Source organism: Staurois parvus, unplaced genomic scaffold (genome assembly GCF_062004578.1).
Source record: "Staurois parvus isolate SC_StPar_1 unplaced genomic scaffold, SC_StPar_1.0 ptg000095l, whole genome shotgun sequence".
Taxonomy (NCBI): Eukaryota; Metazoa; Chordata; class Amphibia; order Anura; family Ranidae; genus Staurois; species Staurois parvus.
In genome coordinates this window covers 75,091-98,032 of record NW_028317891.1, presented here as the reverse complement: position 1 = coordinate 98,032, position 22,942 = coordinate 75,091, and the positions used below count along the sequence as shown (strand labels likewise).

The window sequence follows — 22,942 nt, the reverse complement described above, 5'->3', positions numbered from 1 at the left end:
TCCTCTGTCTCCTCCTCCTCCTCTACCAGATGCTCCTGCTCCTCCACTCCTGTCCGCTGAGTGGAAAAACCACCCATTTCACTCAATAATTCCTGAGCACCAATGTCCTCCTCTACCTCCTCCTCTTCTTCCTGTCCTGCCCCCACAGGGGTCATGTGGCGTTGAGATCTGTGCGCCACGTCTACCGCACCCTGACCAGCCATTGTTAACAGCATTTGTTCCAGGACATGCAACAGAGGAATGACGTCGTTCATCCCATAGTCCTGCCGACTCACGAATAGCGTGGCCTCCTCAAAGGGCCTGAGCAAGCGGCAGGTGTCGCGCATGAGCTGCCAATGGCTGACATCTAAGTTACACAGGGGAGTACCTTTATCCGCTTGTAACATCAGGAAATCGGTGATGGCCTTTCGCTGTTCGTAAAGGCGGTCTAACATATGTAGGGTTGAATTCCACCTTGTTGCAACGTCGCAGATCAGGCGATGCTGTGGAATTCCGTTCTGCCGCTGCAGCTCAAGGAGGGTGTGCTTTGCGGTGTAGGAATGGCTGAAATGCATGCAAAGTTTACGTGACATTTTAAGGATGTCTTGCAGTGGGATGGTGGATTTTAGGAACCGCTTGACAACCAGATTGAACACGTGAGCCATGCATGGCACAACCTTCCTTGACGCAGAGCAGACACCATGTTCTTTCCGTTGTCGGTCAACATGGTTCCGATTTTCAGTTTGCGCGGAGACAGCCATCTGTCGATTTCTCTGTTCATTACACTGAGAAGTTCCTCCCCTGTGTGACTACGTTCGCCAAGGCATACCAGGTGCAGCACAGCGTGACACCGTTGCGCCCTGCACATGTGATATGCCGGTCGGGTAATGGGACTTGGCACGGGGGTGGCGGCTGAGGACACGGCGGAAGAAGAGGTGGTAGAGGCGGACATCTTTGCTGGACCAAGGACGTGCAAACGTGGAGGCAAAAGCGGCGTGACCTGTCCAAGTTGCTGGTGCGGCTGTGCCGGCACCACGTTCACCCAGTGGGCCGTAAATGACATGTACTGTCCCTGACCGTAGTTACAGCTCCACACGTCGGCGCTGCCGTGCACTTTGGCAGAGACCGACATGCTCAAAGACTGGCCCACCATCTCTTCTACATGTGAATGCAGGGCTGGCACTGCCTTTTTGGCGAAGAAATGCCGGCTTGGCACTCTCCACCGCGGCTCGGCACAAGCCATCATTTCTCGGAAAGGTGCTGAGTCCACCACTTGGAAAGGGAGGGACTGCAGCACCAGCAACTTGGACAGGACGTTCAGCTTTTGCACCGTCGGGTGCGTGCTTGCAAACTGTTGTCTCTTGGAAACGGATTCCAAGAAAGACTGCTGACGGAATCCGTGAAGAGGAGTAGCAGGAGAAGGAGCATCTGAACGAGCGGAAGATGCCAACGAGCGACAACTCCCCTCAGCAGAGGTGTTGGAGCCTTGACTGGCTGATAGAGGGCGATTGACGTCGGGTGACGGAGCAAGTAACGGAGCAGGTGATGGAGCGGGGGCTGGGGCAGGCAGAACCGCCGTATCTTTATCACGGTTTTCCCAGGCCACCGAATGGCGACGCTGCATATGCTGACGCAACGCTGTAGTCCCAACATGGGCCCCCTGGCCACGCTTGACTTTCTGGCCACATAGTCGACATACGGCTACGTTTACTTCCTCGGGCGGCTTGACGAAAAATTGCCACACCGCCGAGTAGGAAACTTTGCCCCCGCTACTCCTCACTGGCTGACTGCTACTTCCTCCGTGCACACCGCCACCACTACTGGCCGTGGTGGTAGGCTGCTGTGGAGCTGGTGCTCTACTCCGTGGTCGTTTGGCTCCACTGACACTGCTGCGACCCTGCTGCCTCCTGGGCAACCCACCGACTGTTTTGCTCGCTGGCAAGCTGGCACCCTCTTCTCCTGATGATGCAGAAGCAATAGCCTGATGACGACGAGGCTGCCAAGTGCGATCAGCCTCATCATCATCAATTAGGGTCTCCACGTCACTACTAGCCCCCTCGGCTGCGTGTGGGTCAGGAGACAGACCTGTCTCTAGACCGGCTACCGAGCCACTCTCCTCGCCACTACTTCTTCGCCTGGCTGCTGAAGAGGCGGATGTCTCCCCCCTTTCCTGACCGCCCTCTGTTAGCTCTTCCTCACTGTACAGTGGGGCTGAGCCCACAGCATGCGATACTTCGCTTGGTGAGGGAACACCAAAGGACAGGGGCAGGTCGAGGACACGTGATTTCAGTGGGCTTGCTCCCGGGCCATGCCAACTAACGGTTGTGTCTGACGTACCCACCGACCGTTGGCTGTAGGTGTCAGAGGTGACCTGGGAAGAGGAAGACGACAGAGTCAACCAATCGATGACGGCAGGGTTGTTGGTGGAGACACGACCGCTGGATGACACCGGGAGCACTGGCCTCTGGCTGCGACTAGTGCTGCCTCGACCCCTTCCTCTGCTGCCACGTCTGCTCGCTCCTGAAACATTGCCTCCTCTGCCACTCCTCTGCATGTTGTCTGACATACTCTTTAATTCAATAAGCACCCCAAAAATAAAAACGGATTTAACTCTTTGAACGTACAATAGTGGTTGTGAAGCAGAAAGTCAGTTTATTTAGCACAATCGGTCAATTGCAGCTTGCCGTTGGCTGGAAACTGTACGTTTAGGTCACTGGAATGCACTAATCACCCAAAAAATATTACCGCCACCCGGCGTGTATATGGATTTAACTCTTTGAACGTACAATAGTGGTTGTGAAGCAGAAAGTCAGTTTATTTTGCACAATCGGCAAACTGCAGCACCAACTGTGCACGACAGCCACCAAAAAAAAAAAAGGGTGTATGTCACTTTAAATTTTCAATTCTTTGATAGCTGTGTCCCTGAGTAACGATTCTGTGGCCCTGAGTAACGATTCTGTGGCCCTAAAGTCTCTGTGGCTCTAACTCTGTCCCTTAATACAGACAGGTCTGTCTCTCTTGAATGAGCGGAGGCTAATGGAGAATTCTAAGATGGCCGCGATTTATAGTGCTGGCTGGCTGCCGATTGGCTAATGTGATCACATGTCATGAATGCATTATGGGTCAGCGCGCCTTGTCTGCGCGCCTTCCCAGAGATCCCCGCCCCATCTTCTCTGTCCATTTTCTCCGTGGCCACACATGTCGCCGCCATTTTTGGGAAAATTCGATTCGTGCATCCAAAGTTTGCTAATCTTCGGAATCGTCGCGAATAGAATTTTTCCAAATCTTCGGAACGAATTCCACTTCGTCATGTTCGATTCGCTCATCTCTACCCATGAGAACGCTCTCCGGACTATTGCTGATCACACTCCAAATCCCGCGAGAACGCTCTCCAGCCTATTGCTGATCACACTCCAAATCCCACGACAACGCTCTCCAGCCTATTGCTGATCACACTCCAAATCCCGCGAGAACGCTGTCCAGCCTATTGCTGATCACACTCCAAATCCCATGAGAACGCTCTCCAGCCAATGGAAGGAATAGTGCTCCATCGTTGGTGTCAATGGTAGGAATAGTGCCCCATCGTTGGCGTCAGCGGGAGGAATAGTGCCCCATCGTTGGCGTCAGCGGGAGGAATAGTGCCCCATCGTTGGCGTCAGCGGGAGGAATAGTGCCCCATCGTTGGCGTCAGCGGGAGGAATAGTGTCCCATTGTTGGTGTCAGTGGGAGGAATAGTGCCCCAAGGACCAGATAAAGACAAACAAAAAGCTGAATTTGACCTCTTGGCTGCAGTTTGGAGACCACTGTTTTAAAAGAGAACAGAAAAACAGCTATTTATTAAAATACAAATACTCACCTTCAATGCAGACCCCACAGTACTTATTTTCTGCTGCAAGATGCCCAGTCTTCTCTGATGAATGAGACAGGACTGCCAGTCTCTCCAGATTTGGTGATCTCTGGCATTGCTTGGCTGTTCTTGCTGGAGAGGAAGCTGTACTTGAGGACCTGCACTGCAAGGATCTCCCTGCTTCAGTGTCATCCACTCTGTAAATCTGAGTTTCCTCCACCTCTACTATTATTATTATTATACAGTATTTATATAGCGCCAAAGGGTATGCTCAGCACTGTACAGTAGCAAGGGGGACAGAACACGAGACAATACAGTAACAACACACGAGCGGTTCGGGGGCCCTGCTCTTTCGAGCTTACAATCTAGGAGGGAGGGGAAGGTGATGCAGGAGGAGATGGCTGTGGGGGATGGAGTGGTGGGAGGAGTGGAGGAGGTTAGTTGTTAGGTGAGGTCGGGTGTTAGGTGAGGTTGGGGAAGGCTTCCCTGAAGAGGAGGGTTTACTGTCATCAGATCACCAGTTGGGGGGATGGGGTTGTGTCACTGACGTGGAAGAATAGCCCTGCCTCTACGAAGATGGCCTCCTCCACATAGAGAGACACAGAGCAGAACAAAGCATGGGGGAAGATCAGCTGCAGGGAGACCGCAGACATTGCTGGTGACTAGTCCTTTGTCCACACCATTCACAGTACAGGTCCTCTTTAAGCTGTAGTTTTGATGTATTCCTATGTCCAGAGAAAGACTCAATAAGTATATTAATAACTCCATATACAGTCTGCCTGGCCTGTGTCTGACCCCCTCTCATTGCGGCTCTGATACACTCCATCCATAACATATTATATATTAGCCACCTCGTGGTTCTGAGTGCGGAAGTGTGATAACAATGGAATATTCGGATTGTCTTGCCTACAAAATGTCACCTAAAGCACCAGAGTAGATTGTCTACAACAAACGGATTAAGGGAATGCCAATAAATTCTGCACAGGTGACCTCATACTGGAGGCGGAGCCATCCTGTCCATATGTGGATTTAAAGCGGACCTTTTAAAGCACAATGGTGCAGTCAGTTTGTGATCTGTAAAATCAATGGATATCCAATACAAGTAAAATGGTAAAAAAAAAGTTCCAATATAAAATAAATAGGATAGAGGTGACTCTTGTGCTCTGGTAACTCTGCAATAGTGGTGAAAGTAATGCGCACTCACCGGATGCGCATGTATAATGCACCTTACGTTAATAATCCAGATGTCATCAGATAGGAAAGGGTCAGGAACTAGAAGATCACACAACATCCTTTTAGGAGGAGCAACATCACGCCGTGACGTCACGCCGCCGGAGCAACATGGAGCTCTGGCGGCCATCTTTAAAAATCAGATGGTTAGTTCTGATCGATTGCTGTCTGCTGTTTTTATCCTTTGATGCATCTGATCGCAATAAAATTGTCCATACTTACTACACCATGGGCGTATCCTTGTTCCTACCCCCAGGGGGAGCTCTCTAAATTTTCAGACTCACTGCTTCAGGACGGATCATCATACCTGTAGTGGATATCTGCATACCCAGGGAGCAATATCAGGTTCTTTAAAGGGGAACCCCAGAGGAAGAGGATCACCTGTAAAACCCTAAAGGATCCTGTCTGACGACCCACCATCCCTTAGAGGGAAGGCCTTCTAGTTCCTGACTCTTTCCCATCTGATGACATCTGGATTATTAACACAAGGCCAGGGGCGGACAGACAACTCATGGGGCCCCTGGGCAATAGGGGATCATGGGGCCCGTGTCCTTGCCCAAACTCAAAAACGCCTATGAAAAAAAGGTACCAGGGGCATCTCATGGGGCTCCCTACTGACCCCGGGCCCTCGGGCAGTGCCCGAGTTTCCAAACGATCAGTCCGCCCCTGCATAAGGCGCATTATACATGCGCGTCCGGTGAGTGCGCATTACTTTCACCACTATTGCACTGATACCGGGTCCAGAGTTACCAGAGCACAAGAGTCACCTCTATCCTATTTATTTTATATTTGAACTTTTTTACCACTTTACTTGTATTGGATATCCATTGATTTTATTGATTTACTGATAATATTGTAATTATTTTAGCGCTGCACCGTTTTATATACCATTTATGATCCAAGGTGATATTGGTTACCTAGCAGGCAGCTATTTTATTTTTAAGGCGCTCGCACTTCTGTTTACATAGTTTGTGATCTGTGCCTATAGAGAACATACAGAAGAATATTTATTTTTAATTCCCCAATTAACACACGTTAGAGATACCAGATAGGTGAACGCAGCACTTGGCGGCATCACACACGATGGTGGCCTATGACATCCATTTATCACTTTTATTATCTCCATGTGAAGTTGGGTTGTATTTTCTTCCCCGGGTTGGACTGGCTCTAAATCATGAGCCCATATAGAGGCACAAGGACACCGTAGAACATTTTAGCATCCAAAAACAGTGCTTTGAGCCCCAGCCTGTTCCTGTAGAATTGATAGGCTGAAGAATGGTACCACCCACAAAATGGCTGCCTCCATTGTCAAGGCATGACAGGTACTCCTTAAAAAGGTGCGAGGTGAGGTCCCTGTGCTTCAGAGGTTTGTAATAAAAATTAAAAAAAATTAAAATTTTTCCTGGGAGGTAAGGTGCAGTTGTCGCCCAATGTACCTGGAGCTCCTACAGAGGGATAAGGCACAGGCTGGGGGGGGGGGGGTGGATGGCAAGATCACACAACATCGGAGAGGTCGTTCCCAGTGCTCTGGCTGTCCAGTGACAGGAAGCGCAGCCAGTTCTGGTACAGTCCCTGGTTGTAGGTCCCCGGGTCCACCACCAGACCACCCAGGTAACAGCGGCCAGTTTTCTCCCGCCGGGCCATGCGGGCCTCACGCTCCGTCACGTTGTAGCTGATGTTGAGGAGTTGGACGAGGAGGAGGTAGGCCACCCCTCCGGTGACAATCGCACAGTACCAGACGCAGGTGAATGCAAACGATGTGCTGGGGGAGAAGGAGAGCCATTACCAGCAGAACATTGCCAAGGTAATCTCTACGCAAACTCATCATATGGCATCCTCTATACCACTGTACAGTTTAATTTTGCATCACTCAGACTTCATTACACTGAAACATCAACAATCGATCAACAACAGTTTTGGGTGTCCTCACCCTTGCTCAGATTCACAGATGTACAAAGTAAGAAAGCTCTGTGCTATTTACACCAGTATTCCTCAACCGATGGTCCATGGCCTCCCTCCTTCCAGGCTACAGAGAGCTGCAGATCCCCATGTTCCTACAGTGCCTCAAGGCTCTCAAATCCCTAACCTACTGTAAGCCCTCAGACCCCATAGTGAACCCAACCACCTGAAAGCCTTCAACCCTCCATAGTGCCCCCAACACACTGTGAGCCCTCAACCCACACAGTGCTCTAACCTGAAAGCCCTCAAGCCTCCACAGTGCCCCCAACCTATTGTGAGCCCTCAAGCCCCACAGTGCTCCAACCTCCTGAAAGCCCTCAACCCTCCACAGTGCCCCCGACATCCTGAGAACTCTCAACCCCCACAGTGCCCCCAACCTCCTGGCGCCCTCAACCCTCCAGTGCCCCAAACCTCCTGAAAGCCCTCAACCCTCCACAGTGCCCCCAACATCCTGAGAACTTTCAACCCCCACAGTGCTCCAACCTCCTGAAAGCCCTCAACCCCCCACAGTGCCCCCAACCTATTGTGAGCCCTCAACCCCCACAGTGCTCTAACCTCCTGAAAGCCCTCAACCCTCCACAGTGCCCCCAACATCCTGAAAGCTCTCAACCCTCCACAGTGCCCTCAACATCCTGGTGCTCTCAGCCCTCTACAGTGCCCCCAACCTCCTAGTGTCCTCAGCCCTCCACAGTGCCCCCAACCTCCTGGCGCCCTCAACCCTGCACAGTGCCCCCAACCTCCTCAGACCTTCAGCCCTCAACCTCCTGAGAGCCCTCAACTGTGCCCCCAACCTCCTGAGAGTCCCCAACCTCCAAGTAACCCCAGCCCCCTGTAGAGCCTTCAACCCCCCCATAGTGCCTCAACAGTGTCTCACAGTGCTCCCCAATCCCTGCTGTGTGCTCCAGTCCACCCCAGTACCCCTGGAAAGCCTCCAACCTGCCTTCTACAGAGACACAGAGTCAACAAATATGCTGCAGAGTCCCCAAACCCATTCCAGTACCGCCATCCCTCCACAGAAACTCCCAGCCCGGCCAAAGCCTTCCAGAACTTCAATACATATGGTTGTTTTATTGTGCGATTAAAAACTTTTTTTTTTTTTTTTTCCCATGGAAGGTTTTGGGAGAATTTACTGAGCTCTGGTCTCAATAAGAATCAGAACCAATGATTTTCACTGCAGGGAAAGAAGACCTGTCATCCTCACTGATGCCTAGCAACCTACAAACATTGTGACAGAAAGCAATCGATCAGGGCTTGAAATTTCCACTCGCCTGCTCGCCAATGGCGAATGGAAATTATGGTGGGGGTGAGTGTGTCCCTCAGGGCCGTCTTGCTGAGCAGGCTCGGAGCTCAGGCCAGATCGGTCATTGGCACTGGGAGCCGTCAGACACTCAATAGCTGAGCGCAGTGAAAGCAAAGGATGGAGTGTGTGCTGTGCTCTCTGCCTCCCCCTAGAGTGCAGTACCCGGCTCTGTGAGTGAACAACGAAGTACTGCAACTTTTTATGGGGGGTACGTGTACATGTGTGTGTGTCTGTGTATGCATGTACAATTGTACATGTGTCTGTGTGTATCTGTACATGTGTCTGCGTGTATGTACATGTATGTGTGTGTTTGTTGGCAGCGAGTAACTAAGGCCTGGCTAGTAGCTCAGGACTTGAAATTTTAAGCCCTGCAATCGATTATCCTCAGATAAGACTCCAAGGTGTCCTAACAATGAGAACACCTTCCTGACTGGTGTACAATCATCATTACCATTGTAGCATGGTTGTAGGTCGCTAAGCAGCGAGGATGACAGGTTTCCTCTTCCTGGAAGTTTGTTCCTTGGTACACCTGTGGACTTGAGAAAGGGCAAGGATGCCAGAAACTTGCTCTAATGTTCCTTTATATGGAATTTCGATTGACACAAAATTAAAGAATACTCGCAGCAACAACTGTGCCGTATATTATGGCGCAATCCTACGGACCTCAATGGGTCAGTCTGGCAGGCAATGCTATTGGCCACATGTGTACAGCCCTGCCCAGCTATGATGTCAGAATTTAGGTGGGCGGCTGGACGGAGGCGGGGGGTTAAAACCAGACGATTCCTCGAACCAGAATATGACACCCAGGATGCACCCACTTCTCTGGATTTTTCCCATCACTTTTCTACATTATATCCGATGACACAAATAAACCGCCCAGATCACAGCAAGGGGTGCAGAGAGGGCCACACGTGGGAGCGATCAGTACCTGTTGTCGGCGTAGACTCCGGGACAGTAGAATAAGGCACTGACGATATACTGGCCCCGGCACAGAGCTCTCAGGGTGACGGTGATTCCATATACAGAGGTGAACATGAACAGCACAAGCAGCAGGATGAAGGACTTGTGGTTCCGGGAGCCGATACAATTGTTTATCCTACAAATCATAAAAATGACAAAAACTCAGACATTTCCATCCAGTGAAATCTTCCTTAGATTGTACCCAAACATATCGCCAATCCACTCCCTTCCCAAAAGACATCATAAATGGCATTCTTACCAGTCCCCAGCACCCTCATTCCAGTTCCCAACTTTCCAGCAGCCACCTCGATTAAGTCCCAGCAGCTCCAGCATCTCATTCTTTTCAATCCCAATAGTCCAGCATCTCCCTTCTTCCACTGCCAACATTCCAGCCTACCCCTCTGTCCAATCCTGACAGCTCCAACATCTCCCACCAACAACCCAGCCTACCCAATCCTGACAGCTCCAACATCTCCCACCAACAACCCAGCCTACCCAATCCTGACAGCTCCAACATCTCCCACCAACAACCCAGCCTACCCAATCCTGACAGCTCCAACATCTCCCACCAACAACCCAGTCTACCCAATCTTGACAGCTCCAACATTCACCACCTGCCAGTCCCAAATGGCCCAGCATCTCCCCCCTTTCCAGTCCCAATGGCCCAGCATCTGCCCCCTTTCCAGTCCCAATGGCCCAGCATCTGCCCCCTTTCCAGTCCCAATGGCCCAGCATCTCCCTCCTTCCCAGTCCCAATGGCCAAGCATCTCTCTCCTTTCCAGTTCCAATGGCCCAGCATCTCCCTGCTTCCAGTCCCAATGGCCCAGCATCTGCCCCCTTTCCAGTCCCAACGGCCCAGCATCTTCCCCCTTTCCAGTCCCAATGGCCCAGCATCTGCCCCCTTTCCAGTCCCAACGGCCCAGCAACTGCCCCCTTTCCAGTTCCAATGGCTCAGCATCTCCCTCCTTCCCAGTCCCAATGGCCAAGCATCTCTCTCCTTTCCAGTCCCAATGGCCCAGCATCTCCATCCTTTCCAGTTCCAATGGCCCAGCATCTCCCTGCTTCCAGTCCCAATGGCCCAGCATCTCCCTCCTTTCCAGTCCCAATGGCCCAGCATCTCCCTGCTTCCAGTTCCAATGGCCCAGCATCTCCCTCCTTCCAGTTCCAATGACCCAGCATCTCCCTCCTTCCAGTTCCTACAGTCCAGATTTCCCTCCTCTTTTAGCCCCAGGACCCCACACCCTGCCACACCATTCACCTACCACACACAGTGATGGTCAAGGCGCCGGACACATCTCCCACAGATCCTGCAGTGCCCACTCCGTGGCGGTCTCACCACCTGACACACTTTGCACCAGTTCTTGTCAGAAATGAGGAAATCCTTCTCCAGGCGGTCTTCAGAACGTTCTCTCCACTGAGATTCTGTCCGCTCCCCTTCCTGTGAGCCACCATCGAGATCTTCGCTGCCCCTCGCCCTGGTTTTGCCATTTTTGAGGTAGCCAGGATCCTGCTTGGCTTTGGCCAGGAAGAGGAAAGTCATGAACAAGCCACCAGTGATGGCAGAAAGGTGACCCCATCCGACGTGACCTTTCAGGAAGACCTCCCGCACAAAGTTATAGTACATATACCCCAGAGAGAAGAGCACCAGGCTGAGGAACAGCAGAGTCTTCGCCTTCCGCCGATGCGTCAGCTGGTAGTACCAGATCACCAGGACAGGGAAGGCGCTGAGGACCACCACACCCAGGAGGAGATGCAAGGCTGCCACGTACAGAGACACGGGCAACAGGACCAGCGGTGGGAGGATGCCAATGTCTACCTTCTTGGCGCCTCGGATCCAAGGGATGCGGAATCGGTCTGATGCGGTCTCGATGACCCGTGCCAACACCTCCGGCTTCAGAGACTTGCAGGTGATCCATCTGTGGAAGAGGACAAACTGCTAATATTGATTCGTAAGAATGCAAAGCTGGCCACAGACAGTACAATCTGATTGTACAATAAACTATGTGCTCTACATTACAATCTGAATGTATGATCTCCTTTACGTTGACCATACACATTACAATCTGGATTGGGTGGCTGTTGTAGCCGAGAATGGGCGAGCTCACCTGTCACAGGCCTCGTCCAAGTCCTCGCAGTCACACAGACATGCAGCCAGGTGGCTCCTCTCTCCCTTCTGGTTTATGTATTCGCAGCAGCACAGGACATCATCGGCATTACCCCCATGTCTGGGGGTCTTCTTCTCCGCCCTCACCCCAGTCATTGTGCCCCCCTCTGCTATAGAGGCCCCGAGTGACCAAATCCCAGAAGAGTGCAGCCGGCGGTGGATGTACACATGGCAGTGGAAGGTGTCCAGAGGAGGAGAACTGCAGAGACAACAACTGATATCAATCAAACCAACTTCCATCCTCCATATTGAGGACAGCTGACTACCCCTCCCTGGTGTCCCCCCATCCCCATATCTGACCCCTCCTTATGCCCCTAAATATCAGGGAACTCCCACCTACCTCCATCCACACCTATACTACTGTGCATGTCACCCAATCACTGTGCATCACTCCTGACAACCTCTGACATCCAATCATTACACATCTCTCAACGAATCCCTCCATCAGCCAATTACACCCTCCATCCTCCTAGGTTTTCCCATCTATATCCCCCTACTGAGCCAGAGTACCCATATACCCCCTCCTGTGTCTGCATCCCCTATATACCCCCTCCTGTGTCTGCATCCCCTATATACCCCCTCCTGTGTCTGCATCCCCTATATACCCCCTCCTGTGTCTGCATCCCCTATATACCCCCTCCTGTGTCTGCATCCCCTATATACCCCCTCCTGTGTCTGCATCCCCTATATACCCCTCCTGTGTCTGCATCCCCTATATACCCCCTCCTGTGTCTGCATCCCCTATATACCCCCTCCTGTGTCTGCATCCCCTATATACCCCCTCCTGTGTCTGCATCCCCCTATATACCCCCTCCTGTGTCTGCATCCCCTATATACCCCCTCCTGTGTCTGCATCCCCTATATACCCCCTCCTGTGTCTGCATCCCCTATATACCCCCTCCTGACCCTGTGTTCCCTACATACCCCCCTCCTGACCCCGTGTTCCCTACATACCCCTCTCCTGACCCCGTGTTCCCTAAATACCCCCCATCCTGACCCAGTGTACCCTACATACCCCCTCTCCTGACCCCGTGTACCCTACATACCCCCTCTCCTGACCCCGTATTCTCTACATACCCCCCTCCTCACCCCGTGTTCCCTACATACCCTCTCCTGACCCCGTGTTCCCTACATACCCCCTCCTGACCCCGTGTCCCCTACATACCCCCTCCTGACCCCGTGTCCCCTACATACCCTTCTCCTGACCCCGTGTCCCCTACATACCCTTCTCCTGACCCCGTGTCCCCTACATACCCTTCTCCTGACCCCGTGTCCCCTACATACCCTTCTCCTGACCCCGTGTTCCCTACATACCCCCTCCTGACCCCGTGTTCCCTACATACCCCTCTCCTGACCCCGTGTCCCCTACATACCCCCTCCTGACCCCGTGTTCCCTACATACCCCCTCCTGACCCCGTGTTCCCTACATACCCCTCTCCTGACCCCGTGTCCCCTACATACCCCCTCCTGACCCCGTGTTCCCTACATACCCCCTCCTGACCCCGTGTTCCCTATATACCCCTCTCCTGACCCCGTGTTCCCTAAATACCCCCCATCCTGACCCCGTGTACCCTACATACCCCCTCTCCTGACCCCGTGTACCCTACATACCCCCTCTCCTGACCCCGTGTACCCTACATACCCCCTCTCCTGACCCCGTGTCCCCTACATACCCTCTCCTGACCCCGTGTTCCCTACATACCCCTCTCCTGACCCCGTGTTCCCTACATACCCCCTCCTGACCCCGTGTCCCCTACATACTCCTCTCCTGACCCCGTGTCCCCTACATACCCTCTCCTGACCCCGTGTTCCCTACATACCCCCTCCTGACCCCGTGTTCCCTACATACCCCTCTCCTGACCCCGTGTTCCCTACATACCCCCTCCTGACCCCGTGTCCCCTACATACCCCTCTCCTGACCCCGTGTCCCCTACATACCCCTCTCCTGACCCCGTGTCCCCTACATACCCCTCTCCTGACCCCGTGTCCCCTACATACCCCTCTCCTGACCCCGTGTTCCCTACATACCCCCTCCTGACCCCGTGTCCCCTACATACCCCCTCCTGACCCCGTGTTCCCTACATACCCCTCTCCTGACCCCGTGTTCCCTACATACCCCCTCCTGACCCCGTGTTCCCTATATACCCCTCTCCTGACCCCGTGTTCCCTATATACCCCCCTCCTGACCCCATTTTCCCTATATACCCCCTCCTGACCCCGTGTTCCCTATATACCCCCTCCTGACCCCGTGTCCCCTATATACCCCCTCGTCCCCTACATACCCCTCTCCTGACCCCGTGTCCCCTATATACCCCCTCGTCCCCTACATACCCCTCTCCTGACCCCGTGTTCCCTATATACCCCTCTCCTGACCCCGTGTCCCCTATATACCCCTCTCCTGACCCCATTTTCCCTATATACCCCTCTCCTGACCCCGTGTTCCCTATATACCCCTCTCCTGACCCCGTGTTCCCTATATACCCCTCTCCGGTTGTAGGTCGGATCTCTTCGTACAGATCGCTCAGTCTGTAGGTCTCCTATAGAGGAATATTGTACCGGGGGGGAGGGGGATCTCTGATCTAACATCACATCTTCCGGGGACCGATCGTCCTCACCTCCCGGGCCGGGACTCCTCCGCTATCCGCTCCTCTCCCGCCGGATACTTTCCTGGGTGTACCAGCGAAGGAGTTTTCTCATTATATTCGGTATTCCTTGCACGAACTACGCATGCGCCGGATTCAGACACAACAAACCGATTGCCGAGCTGCTGCGGAACATGTACCCGAGTTCAGATCACCATTTCCGTGCCGAGCGGTCGGCGAGCTACAGCGGGACACAGGATCGGGGGACACGGAGAGGAGGGGACACAGGATCTGGGGAAGGGGGACACAGGGAGGACAAAATCAGGGGAGGGGGGACACAGGATTGGGGGAAGGGAGGACACAGGGAGGATGGGGGGGGGGGGGGGACAGGATCTGGGGAAGGGGGACCAAGGGAGGATGGGGGGGGGGGCAGGGGAATGGAGGGACACGTGGGATAGGGGGACACGGAGAGGAGGGGACACAGGATCTGGGGAAGGGGGACGCAGGGAGGACAAAATCAGGGGAGGGGGGACACAGGATTGGGGGAAGGGAGGACACAGGGAGGATGGGGGACAGGATCTGGGGAAGGGGGACCAAGGGAGGATGGGGGGGGGCAGGGGAATGGAGGGACACGTGGGATAGGGGGACACAGGATTGGGGGAAGGAGGGACACAGGGAGGATGGGGGGGGCACAGGATCGGGGGAAAGGGGGGACACAGGGAAGAGCTGCGAGCTGGAAGTGTGAGAAGGGGGGTATGACATCAATGGGACCCCCCCTGCACCCCTCCCCCATCACCGGGACCTCCGGCACCCCTCACCTCCAACTAATATAACCCTCCCCCAATCCTTTCAATTTATACCTCACTCCTCCCATATCCTCCAAATACTACCCTCAAAAATTTAACCCCCCCATATCACTGACTATATATCATCAGTTGTCACCTCGCCTATCATCCCAATAATCTGCCCTTCCCCCAATACTTCTGTCAATAGTCATCCACCAATCAGTAATCAGTACCTGGTCACCTGATCACACTTCAGCATCTTCTCATCTGCCAGCCAACTATCAATAATCCATCATTTTCTGATTCTACCTCTATTAGTGATCAATAATGATGATCAGCGCCCATACAGATCTCCGTGATCAATACTTCACTGGTTCAGTCTGGTATCATGCTTCCTTTTCCTGTTGGCAGGTCACTGAGCTCTGATCTGATCGATCATCTATTGGACAACGAATTATTGATCTGTTGCTGATGACGTATCCGCAGGGTGTGGCTGTTTCTCTCATCATTTGTAGATCTAAAAAAAAAAAAGTTCTACGCGGCTCCAAAAGATGACAGGAAGACTCTGAAAACCCATCAGATCCCAATGGGGAGGAATCTCCTGCTGGATCTCTATACTGACATGGATGGGGGATGGGTGAGGAATGTAAGGACGCCCCATCGTTGGATGGAAATGAAAATGATCGACCTACAGAGGACTGAATTCAAAGACACCCCGAAAATCAAAGTGAAGAAATGATGCAGCAGGCGAGTCCATGTTGGTGAAATGTCATTGCAGCAACTCAGAATGGTCCTCAGTAGTCTGTGTGGCCCCCACGTGCTTGTATGCATGTCTGACCACGTCGGGGGAGGCTCCTAATGAGACCACGGATGGTGTCCTGGGGGATTTCCTCCCAGATCTGGACCAGGACATCACTGAGCTCCTGGACAGTCTGAGGTGCAACCTGGTGGCGTCAGATGGACCGAAACATGACATCCCAGAGGGGTTCTATTGGATTTAGGTCAGGCGAGCGTGGGGGCCATTCAATGGTATCAGTTCCTTTATCCTCCAGGATCTGCCTGCATACTCTCCCCACATGAGGCCGGGCATTGTCTGCACCAGGAGGAACCCAGGACCCACCGCACCAGGAGGAACCCAGGACCCACCGCACCAGGAGGAACCCAGGACCCACCGCACCAGGAGGAACCCAGGACCCACTGCACCAGGAGGAACCCAGGACCCACCGCACCAGGAGGAACCCAGGACCCCCCGCACCAGGAAGAACCCAGGACCCACCGCACCAGGAGGAACCCAGGACCCACCGCACCAGGAGGAACCCAGGACCCACCGCACCAGGAGGAACCCAGGACCCACCGCACCAGGAGGAACCCAGGACCCACCGCACCAGGAGGAACCCAGGACCCACCGCACCAGGAGGAACCCAGGACCCACCGCACCAGGAGGAACCCAGGACCCACCGCACCAGGAGGAACCCAGGACCCCCCGCACCAGGAGGAACCCAGGACCCCCCGCACCAGGAGGAACCCAGGACCCCCCGCACCAGGAAGAACCCAGGATCCCCCGCACCAGGAAGAACCAAGGAACCACCGCACCAGGAAGAACCCAGGACCCACCGCACCAGGAGGAACCCAGGACCCACCGCACCAGGAGGAACCCAGGACCCACCGCACCAGGAGGAACCCAGGACCCCCCGCACCAGGAGGAACCCAGGACCCCCCGCACCAGGAGGAACCCAGGACCCCCCGCACCAGGAAGAACCAAGGAACCACCGCACCAGGAAGAACCCAGGACCCACCGCACCAGGAAGAACCCAGGACCCACCGCACCAGGAGGAACCCACGACCCACCGCACCAGGAGGAACCCAGGACCCACTGCACCAGTGTAGGGTCTGACAATGGGTCCAAGGAGTTCATCCCGATACCTAATGACAGTCAGGGTGCCATTGCCTAGCCTGTAGAGGTCTGTGTGTCCCTCCATGGATATGCCTCCCCAGACCATCACTGACCCACCACCATACCGGTCATACTGAACCATGTTACAGGCAGCAGAACGTTCTCCACGGCTTCTCCAGACCCTTTCACGTGTCACATGTGCTCAGGGTGAACCTGCTCTCATCTGTGAAAAGCACAGGGCGCCAGTGGTGGACCTGCCAATTCTGGGGTTCAATGGCAAATGCCAATCCAGCTCTATGGTGCTGGGCAGTGATCACAGGGCCCACTAGAGGACGTCGGGCCCTCAGGCCACCCTCATGAATTCTGTTTCTGATTGGTCAGAGACATTCACACCAGTGGCCTGCTGGAGGTCATTTTGTAGGGCTCATCCTGTTCCTCCTTGCACAAAGGAGCAGATACCAGTCCTGCTGATGGGTTAAGGACCTTCTACGGCCCTGTCCAGCTCTCCTAGAGGAACTGCCTGTCTCCTGGAATCTCCTCCATGCTCTTGAGACTGTGCTGGGAGAAACAACAAACCTTCTGGCAATGGTACGTATTGATGTGCCATCCTGGAGGAGTTGGACTGCCTGTGCAACCTCTGTAGGGTCCAGGTATGGCCTCATGCTACCAGTAGTGACACTGACCCTAGCCAAATGCAAAACTAGTGGAAAACAGTCAGAAAAGATGAGTAAAAATGTTAGTGGCCTCCACCTGTAAAACCATTCCTGTTTTGGGAGTCATCTCATTGTTGCCCATTTAGTGCACCTGTTGTTAATTTCATTACCACCAAAGCACCTGAAACTGATTACCACCCCCCTCTGCGACTTACCTAACCAGATCAATATCCCAGGATGTCCAATTTGTATCGCACGACGCCCAGGACATGTAGTTTTTTTTACCCGGGCAAGCAGCAGAGCTCACCTGTCAGGTGGAAGCATTTGGGCAGTAGTGCTGCTGCCTGATTGCTTCCAACCAGCCCACAGTCCCAGCCGCCCCCGCCCCCCTGCCAGCTATATGTCCCTGGGCTCCACTTGCCCATCTGTGGAATCGGAACCAGTTTGGTGGCTGCTGGCAGGTATATGGGAGGGAGGAGAGCAGACATCCGCTCCCCTTTTGTCCTGATCCGGAAGTGATGTGACATCACTTCCGGTTCCCCGTTGACAGATTTCCCAACGATCGAGGTTGGGAAAGAATGTAATGCGGTGCGATGTGCCCTGCATTACATTCAGTGGAGCACAGGGGAGACATGCAAGGTCTTTTAGACCCTGGATGTCTCAATAAAGAGAACCTGTCACCAAAAATCATCACATAGGGGCTTTTTGTCCCCTATGTGATTAAAAAAAAAAAAGTTAAATTTTGTTTTTTATTTTTGAAAAATTAAAGTTCCACCACGTATATAACCCCCTTCCCCCAAAACATTTTCAAGGCCCCCCACATATGTACGCACGTGCAAACGTAAAAGCACACGTTGGGGCGCCTATGTAATAAAACGATTGCGATACACATGTTACATATCGCGGCGCATGCCGAAGTGAGAGCGATAATTCTAGCACCAGACCTCCTATGTAACGCCACACTGATGACATATAAGGGGCTTTAAAAGCATCACCTATACAAAATATAGGGTGCTAAAGTTCGTCGCCATTTCACGAGCGCATGGAAATTTAAGGTTTTACATGTTGGATATCTATTTACTCGATGCAACCTCATCTTTCATATTTTACGAAAAAATGGGATAATGTATTGCTTTTTGTACTCTAAAATTAACTTTTTGACCTTTGTGATAACATCATGTGGCATAAAAAATTGGAACTACAACTATTTTATTCTCTGATTTAAAATATATATATATATCATGTTTTGGAGTTTTGTGTAATCTGCAGGACTTAAATAATTTTTGAACCACTTCAATACCGGCACATTTACCCCCTTCCTGCCCAGGCTAACTTTCAGCTTTCAGTGTTGTAGCACTTTGAATGACAATTGCGCGGACATGCAACACTGTACCCATAAAAAATTTTTATCATTTTTTTTAACCCCCCTGGAAGTATTCCCGAGTGTAGCTCGGGGTAAACTTTCAGCACCACAAGCGGTAACCCCGAGCTACACTCGGGAATACACTGCAGCGTTGCTCCGGGATCCCTTCTGCACTTACCTTGTCCTGCGCTCCCGCGGTGTCCCTCCTGCAGTGTCCCCGGCAATGTCCTCCGGCCGATGCCGGCATCTGTCTTCCGGGTTCCGTTTCCTGCGACGTCGGGACGTACGGGGGACGGAACCGGCGGGAAATTTAAAAATGTCAAAAAGTGACATTCACTAAATCCACTAAAATCACATAGTATAACATTCCTGTATCAAACCATTTCACATACATTTTGTCCCGAGTGCTTTGTCCGGCGCCCTGCCTGCATTTTTACTGTTCTTTCTGCCTGGAAACTGAGAAACGTCCATGGCGTCCAAAAAGCGTCCCTTTAGGTCAGACGCGGTTTTAGACCGGCTAGAGAACAGCGATAGTAAATCAGAACCACTTGCAGAATTGAGTGATAATGATTCGTGGGGGAAATTCCTCATCAGACACTGAAAACGATTCTGCGACTTTGCTCAGCGATGTGCGAACTTGGCGCTCTATTTCAGATTTCAGTGTTTTTGGTCCAGTAAATCGGGGCCCCAATCTACTGGACGAGTAGCTTGGGGCCCCGATTTAGTGCCTGGACGAATAGATTGGGGCCGCGATTTAGTCCCAGGATGAGTAGATTAGGACCCCGATTTAGTCCCCGGACGAGTAGTTTGGGGCCCCGATTTAGTCCCCGGACGAGTAGTTTGGGGCCCCGATTTAGTCCCCGGACGAGTAGTTTGGGGCCCCGATTTAGTCCCCGGACGAGTAGATTGGAACCCCAATTTAGTCCCTGGACAAGTAGATTTGGGCCCCCGATTTAGTCCCTGGACATGTGTTTTCACACATGTCCACCCCCCTGAGTATCCCAGGAGGTCCATGGACTTGATGCTAGTCTCTGATTACAAAGTCCTCCTTTCATGTTGTTGAGCCGTGGATTTCCATGAAAGTTGTTTGTGATGATCTTCCCAGGTGACACCAATGTCCTCGTTTTCCCAGCCTAGCGCCGTACGGGACCTCTGTGCGAGGTCCCGATCATGTGATCACTGATTGGCCAATCAGTGATCACATGCAGAGTAGTAAGCAAGATGTCACTTGTGACATCATTGCTTACTACGTGTGAAATCTGTGAATGATCACAAAGATCACATGGTACAGGGCTCTTCACAACAGCCTTGTACCATGTGACAAGCTGTGGCCAATCACGGCTCACACAGTAGTTCTCAATGGCTGCAAGAATGCAGCTAGAGAGGAGAAATGATTGCATTTACAGACTTTATGGGTGTAAAAGCAATCAGTATAAAAAAAAATAAAAAATCTTCATCACCTCCCACAAGTTGTACAGTGTCACCATGGTGACAGTATGTAAAAAAAAACAAAAACATAAATAATATAAAAAAATAAAATAAAAATGTAAAACAATTTTTAAAAATTATAATTTTTGGTTATAAACTAATTTGAGTTATTTGTTTTTTACTAAAAATATAACGGAATAAATTTTGGCCAAGATTTATGATGAAATATTATTTATTTGCAACATTTTGTAGGAAAAACACTTTTTTTCAAAACTTTTTCATTTAAAAAAAAAAATCTTCATCACCCCCCCACAAGTAGTAGTGTCACCATGGTGACACTGTACTGCTAGGGTGACAGTATGTAAAAAAAAAAAAACATAAATAATAATATAAAAAAAAAAATAAAAATGTAAAACCATTTCTTAAAAATTATATTTTTGGTTATCAACTAATTTGGGTTATTTTATTTTTACTAAAAAGATAACGGAATAATTTTTGGCCAAGATTTATGATGAAATATTATTTATTTGCAACATTTTATAAGAAAAACACTTTTTTTCCCAAATTTTTGGACTTTTTCATTTATATAGCAAAAAAAATAAAAAAATCTCAGCAAAATAAAGTTTTATCTGTGTCAAAAAAATGCTAAAAAAATTCATATGGGTACAGTGTTGCATGACCGCGCAATTGAACATTGGCCTGGACAGGGAGGGGGTGAAAGTGGACCTGTCCCCAGATGTGGACTTCTCAGTCCATGCAGGCCTAGTAATAGGTGGAGGTAACATCTCCGGGGATTCGTTACCCCGCACAGAGATCAAGGAACTTCCCAGGACAAGGCCTTCTCCTGACTCTAGAACAGAGATCCTCACCCGTCTTCCAATGACAAGGAATTCTCCTGACTCTAGAACAGAGATCCTCACCCGTCTTCCAATGACAAGGAATTCTCCTGACTCTAGAACAGAGATCCTCACTCAACTTCCCACGACAAGGCCTTCTTCTGACTCTAGAACAGAGATCCTCATCCTTCTTCCCAGGACAAGGCCTTCTCCTGACTCTAGAACAGAGATCCTCACCCGTCTTCCCAGGACAAGGCCTTCTCCTGACTCTAGAACAGAGATCCTCACCCGTCTTCCCAGGACAAGGCCTTCTCCTGACTCTAGAACAGAGATCCTCACCCGTCTTCCCAGGACAAGCCCTTCTCCTGACTCTAGAACAGAGATCCTCACCCGTCTCCCAATGAGAAGGCCTTCTCCTGACTCTAGAACAGAGATCCTCACCCGGCGTAGCCCAGAGAAACCCAACATTAATTTCCAGGTCTTGAAGGAACCTTAGAAAACCAGTTCATCAGGAGGCAGTGGCCCTGGACGTTGGACCCTGGAGAGAATGTAACTTTTACCAGCCCATTGGAGTCGTTTTGCTGGCTTGGCCGAGCGTTGCTGGTCCACGAACTATGTGTGGGCTAGCAAATGGAAAGTCAACCAGCCACAGCTTGAGGAACCCCAAGCAACCTCTGGAGGAACCCAAGTTCAGAATGTTTGTTCTAGAACAGTGGTCTCCAAACTACATCCCTTTGCTTGCCTTTGTCTGCCCTTGGGGCACTATTCCTCCCTGTGACACCAACAAAGGGGGTATAATTCCTCCCACGGATACCAATGATGGGCACTACTCCCACTGACACCAATAATGGGACACCATTGCTTCCACTGACACCACCATCCAAAAATAGGGACATAATTCTTGCCACTGACACCAACTATGAGGCACTATTCCTCCCACTGACACCACCAATTTGGGAATAATGCCTGACACGATGTATGGAGCATTCTTCCCACTGACACCGATGTAAGGAGCATTCTTCCCACTGACACCAATGTAAGGAACATTCCTCCCACTGACACCAATGTAAAGAACATTCTTCCCACTGACACCAATGTAAGGAACATTCTTCCCACTGACACCAATGTAAGGGACATTCTTCCCACTGACCCCCAATGTAAGGGACATTCTTCCCACTGACACCAATGTAAGGGACATTCTTCCCACTGACCCCCAATGTAAGGGACATTCTTCCCACTGACACCAATGTAAGGGGCATTCTTCCCACTGATCACCAATGTAAGGAACATTCTTCCCACTGACACCCAATGTAAGGGACATTCTTCCCACTGACACCAATGTAAGGGGCATTCTTCCCACTGATCACCAATGTAAGGAACATTCTTCCCACTGACACCAATGTAAGGGACATTCTTCCCACTGACCCCCAATGTAAGGGACATTCTTCCCACTGACACCAATGTAAGGGGCATTCTTCCCACTGACACCAATGTAAGGGGCATTCTTCCCACTGATCACCAATGTAAGGGACATTCTTCCCACTGACACCAATGTAAGGAGCATTCTTCCCACTGATCACCAATGTAAGGAACATTCTTCCCACTGACCCCCAATGTAAGGAGCAGGGGCAGACTGACAACTCATGGGGCCCCCAGGCAATAGGGGATCATGGGGCCCCTGTGTCCTTGCCCAAACTCAAAAAGCCTATGAAAAAGGTACCAGGGGCATCTCATGGGCCCCTACTGACCTCGGGCAGTGCCCGAGTTTCCATTGGTCAGTCCGCTCCCGGTAAGGAGCATTCCTCCCAGTGACACCGATGTATTATTAGAGGAAATTAGATATGAATGTTGGTGACTCCGCCCCTTTGTTAGCAGCCAATAAGAGGTCAGCTGCTCTCCGTGGAAGGCGGTGAAGGGTTAGTCCTGGGCGGTGCCGTAGGTGGGCGGGGTTGGACAGAGACA

At 51.7% G+C, this 22,942-nt stretch overlaps 1 protein-coding gene across 2 annotated transcripts; it reads right to left on the bottom strand.

The window, feature by feature from the left end:
* Positions 1 to 6,039: 6,039 nt before the first annotated feature.
* Positions 6,040 to 14,364, bottom strand: ZDHHC23 (zDHHC palmitoyltransferase 23). 2 transcript variants are annotated; one of them, XM_089670755.1, is made up of 5 exons: positions 14,055 to 14,364; positions 11,381 to 11,638; positions 10,538 to 11,191; positions 9,244 to 9,411; positions 6,040 to 6,818 (listed from the first exon to the last, which is right to left on the bottom strand). In XM_089670755.1, exons 2-5 carry the CDS (start codon positions 11,533 to 11,535, stop codon positions 6,551 to 6,553), a joined length of 1,245 nt encoding a protein of 414 aa, XP_089526881.1. In that variant the 5' UTR covers positions 11,536 to 11,638; positions 14,055 to 14,364; the 3' UTR covers positions 6,040 to 6,550. The 2 variants fall into 2 exon arrangements, with proteins under 2 accessions (XP_089526881.1, XP_089526882.1); XM_089670756.1 differs by having other exon boundaries at positions 13,921 to 14,058.
* Positions 14,365 to 22,942: the final 8,578 nt, after the last annotated feature.